This window comes from Triticum dicoccoides, chromosome 7A, assembly GCF_002162155.2.
Source record: "Triticum dicoccoides isolate Atlit2015 ecotype Zavitan chromosome 7A, WEW_v2.0, whole genome shotgun sequence".
In the NCBI taxonomy this organism is placed as follows: domain Eukaryota; kingdom Viridiplantae; phylum Streptophyta; class Magnoliopsida; order Poales; family Poaceae; genus Triticum; species Triticum dicoccoides.
In genome coordinates, this window is record NC_041392.1 from 442,024,899 (window position 1) to 442,029,230 (window position 4,332).

Sequence of the window (4,332 nt, forward strand, 5' to 3'; positions counted from 1 at the left end):
GGTCCTAGTGACATCTTGGGACGCATTGTGCCTCCACACGTCTCCAACGGAGACGTACCTCCCCCAAAGGAGGAAACTTCGACAACACATTCTCGTCTTCATCGACTCCACTTGTGGTTACCTCGTGCAAGCTATTATCTTCTGTTTACCTTGTGCTTGCATTTCTTGTTCTTGTGCTTGTCTTATAGGTTGTCCATCTAGTTGCATATCTAGACAACCTATTTTCTTATTGAGCCTTAATATTATTAAAAGAAGTAAGAAAAATCGTTAGTCGCCTATTCCATACTGATCCTTTCAGTTAAAACTTACTCCCTCCGTTCCTAAATATAAGTCTTTTTAGACATTTCAAATGGACTACAACATACGGATGTATGTAGACATATTTTAGAATGTAGATTCACTCATTTTGCTCTGTATGTAGTCACTTGTTAGAATCTTTAAAAAGACTTATATTCAGGAACGGAGGAAGTATTTGTATTTCTAAATATTCTAACAAGTGACTACATACAGAGCAAAATGAGTGAATCTACACTCTAAAATATGTCTATATACATACATATGCGGAAAACTCTAGAAAGACTTATATTTAGGAACAGTGAGAGTACAAAAGAGTGATAATGTCCCGCAAAAAAACAAAAAAGTGATAATGTGTGTAAAAATACTCAATTATCATAGATATTCTCTTCTAGCGACATATCACCTGGCAACACAATTAACCTTCCGAGTTAGCCTATTTGACAATAGCAAATATTGCAGCATGATAAGCAACTAAGAAGTATTTGTCGCAAGAAAAAGATTAAGAAGTGGTTAACTCCAAATAAATATTGGAAATGATAGACATTTTTAGACTGTAAAAGCCAAGGGCGTCACAACTTACGCCATATAAATTACTCGTCACCCTGCAAAAAAAATCTACTTGTTATTTTGCAACTTATTTTTACGCCATCCAATTATTATTATATACTGACCCATTAACCAGTGAATAAAATATAAAGATAAGCATGCATCTGCAAAATTCCGTACTAGTAGATGCTAACTAATTAAAGTTGGCCAAACTCCCCAAGAAAGAAAAGGAACAAATGTACAAGGTTTGATCTTCTTAATTTCTTTTGTGTTGCGTGCTTCCAAGCATTACTTTACTTGTAACATACATGCACAATGGCATGGAGACATGTGAAACCAATAATCCCGTGAGTCATTGGATGGCTCCTGTAGGTTACCGTGTCTCCATCTCTGCCCCCACATCAACTATATATTTAACACCAGTGTCATGCAAAACATATGCACGCAGCTGCTGCAATCAGCCTGACACAGTAGTAAGACAGTGTAGCATGCACAGTGCCTGTCTTGAAGATTTGAACATTAATCGCCCACGAAAACAGAATAATGGCACCCCATCTGCAAAACGTCAAGAAAATTAATGGTAACGGCCATCATCCTTTTCATCCACACGAGAAGCAAATCCACGATGAACAATAGTACAATAACCCGTTACAGAAACTGCAAGTAAATGGGTAAAATGACCAAAAGATACTCAACTGAATGACCAAAAGATACGGATTCATCCGACAGTTACTGCGATGCAGCCAACATCTAGGGAAGATTAACCCGCCTATGCACAGGGATGAGGAAGCAATTAGGATCTGCCAAAAATCGCGAGCGACGCACACGCCATGCGCGTACGACGAGATGGATGGATATATACAGACGAGGCGAGACGGAGCGGCGGCGGCGAGGCTTCTTAGGCTCACCGGATGGTCTTCCCACTCGCTCGCTCGCTCCCCCACATCATCATCCTGTTCCCGTCCACCGGAAGTGGACTTTCCCCAATACGGACTCGCTCCACCACCACCACCACCACCTCCTCCTCCTCCGCCTCTTCTTCTTCTTCTTCTTCTTCCACAGTCCCACACGCTTTCCGTTCCTCCCCACCTCCCGCCGCGACTCCGCCCACGCCATGGAGGTGTCCAACCAGGCGTCCTGGCCCGACGACTTCCTCTGCCCCATCTCGCTCGAGGTCATGACGGACCCCGTCATCCTCCCCTCCGGCCACACCTTCGAGCGCCGCAGCATCCAGCGCTGGCTCGACGGGGGCCACCGGACCTGCCCCGTCACCAACCTGCCTCTCCCCCCTGACCCCACGCTCATCCCCAACCACGCGCTGCGCCGCCTCATAGCGGCCGTTTCCGTTTCCCCGGCGGCCGTGTCCGCGGACAAGGTCCTCGCGGGGGACTGCCAGGAGCAAGGGGTGGCGCCGCCGTCGTCCTCCTCCGTCTTGGGGATGCTCAGGCTGGCCAAGTCTGGGCCGGCCGGCCGGAGGGAGGTGCTGGAGTCCGGCGCGGTCGCGGTGCTGCTCCAGCACGCCGCCGCGGGGGACGAGGCGGCGGCCAGGGCGCTCCTGTATCTCAGCCTCGACGGCGACGACGCGCGCGTCGGCCTCGTGGCGGACGGCGCCGTCGACGCGCTCTGCGCGGCCGTGTCCGCCGGCGGCGCGGCCGCCGCCCACGCGGCTACGGCGCTGACGAGCCTCGCCACCGTGGGCGTCAACAAGTGCACCATCGGGGCGCATCCCTCTGCCGTCCCGGCGCTGTCCAGGCTCCTCTGGCGCGGCGGCGCGCGGGAGCGCCGTGAGGCCGCGACAACCCTGTACGAGCTCTGCAAGCTGCCCGAGAACCGCCGCCGCACGGTGCGCGCCGGGGCCGCGCCGGCGCTCGTCGAGCTGGCCGCCAATGGCTCTGCCCGCGCCGTCGAGGTGCTCGGTCTCCTCGCCAAGAACCGCGAGGGCCGCCACGACCTGTCCAGAATCCCGGACATCGTGGCCGTGCTCTGCACTGTCGCCGGCAGCGGCAACGCCCGTGCAATCGACCAGGCCCTGGTCGTCCTCAACTGGATTTGCTCCGAGAGCAACGAATTGGCAATGGAGGCAATCAAGCTGGGAGCTTTCCAGCTCTGTGAGGCTCTGGTGAACGACGACAACTGCAAGATTGCCAAGAACGCGGTGGAATTAGCCCGGACACTCGAGAAAGCTTAGCATTCAGACATCCAAATATCAAATTTATCGGAATTTTGATTCAGCACCTCTTCGAGTCGGTATTGGCCTCAGTGTACAAAGGTAGAAACAGCAAAGGTGAATTTTTGTCTTCTCTTTTTCTTTTGTAGCAGAGCTGGAAATGGAAAGGGGAAAAAAATAAGCAGAATTAGTTTGTGTTTATAAAACATGGTTCATGAACTGCTCTGGGGGCTGCCCGATGGGAGTCCGAATTCGAAATCATCCAGTCTGAAATGTCACAAGTATGATGCATCTGATCAAGTGTCTAGTGCTATCAAGTAGCTCCATTGCAAATGATCCTATTTCAGTCTATCTTGTGTGCCATAGTTTCCTATGAGGAGGATTGTATTGCGTGTATCTGCCTATCATCCCCTTGTGATGTGATATAAGACAACAAATGAAATTTTCATTTAATAGAAGTACAAAGGTGTGGATTCTTGCTTGGCCAGATATTCGTAAGGGTGTGCTAACTTGGTATGTACTTCATCTTCATATTTGACTTTATTGCGATTTCTGCAATAGTTTTTATCAAGTGGTGCGTTTAGAGCCCGTGGATTGTGCTAATTTTTCCACGTTTGAACTAAACTAATCTGCATGAGCATACTGTTCTCCATATAATATGCTCAATAGAGATCCGACATTGAACTCACGGAGGACTCATTCTTATTTGCATCATCCTGAACTTTAGATTAATTCATAGATTTTGCAATCGTTATTGCTGTTTTCATCTGATGAAGACCTGAAATTGGCTAAATTTTGCTCTATAAACTGTATGAAGCTGTAAACCTGTCCTGAATAAACTGTCTAAACGCTTTAAGATGGAAGACAATCAGGCCATTAGAAGAGCCATGTGATTCTCTCAACACTGCTTGTGTCACTCTAGTCCTTAAACAAGTGTGCAACTTTGATTACAATTTTGCTCGACGACGACTTCTTAATTTCTAGATGGTCTAATTTGTGCTACGTCCACTAGCTTACAATTCCCACATCACATTAAGTATGAAAAGGTCTACACGCACATTTGTCTCGTTGGTTGTTGACAAAGCAGTGGGTCTTATAAAGATTCGATGCTGATGAAGTCACCTTAAGAGACTAACGGCTTACGCAATTGTTTTTCTTTTCGTTGTTCCTATTTCTTTCTGTGTGAGAGAAAATGCAGGCCCCCTCAGAAAAAGAAGAGAAAGTGTAGGTTTTCTTCTACTGACCTTATATCCCATCATAAGTTTGCTTTGCAGTTTCCATGCAGTGCCTTGGCTTTTCTTCTAGAGCTCCATAGAATACTT

At 47.9% G+C, this 4,332-nt stretch overlaps 1 protein-coding gene across 1 annotated transcript; it reads left to right on the forward strand.

The window, feature by feature from the left end:
- The first annotated feature begins 1,627 nt into the window (after positions 1–1,627).
- Positions 1,628–3,499, forward strand: LOC119332034 (U-box domain-containing protein 8-like). The gene has a single exon (XM_037605218.1). It carries the CDS (start codon positions 1,694–1,696, stop codon positions 3,029–3,031), a length of 1,338 nt encoding a protein of 445 aa, XP_037461115.1. The 5' UTR covers positions 1,628–1,693; the 3' UTR covers positions 3,032–3,499.
- The last annotated feature ends 833 nt before the right edge of the window (positions 3,500–4,332 follow it).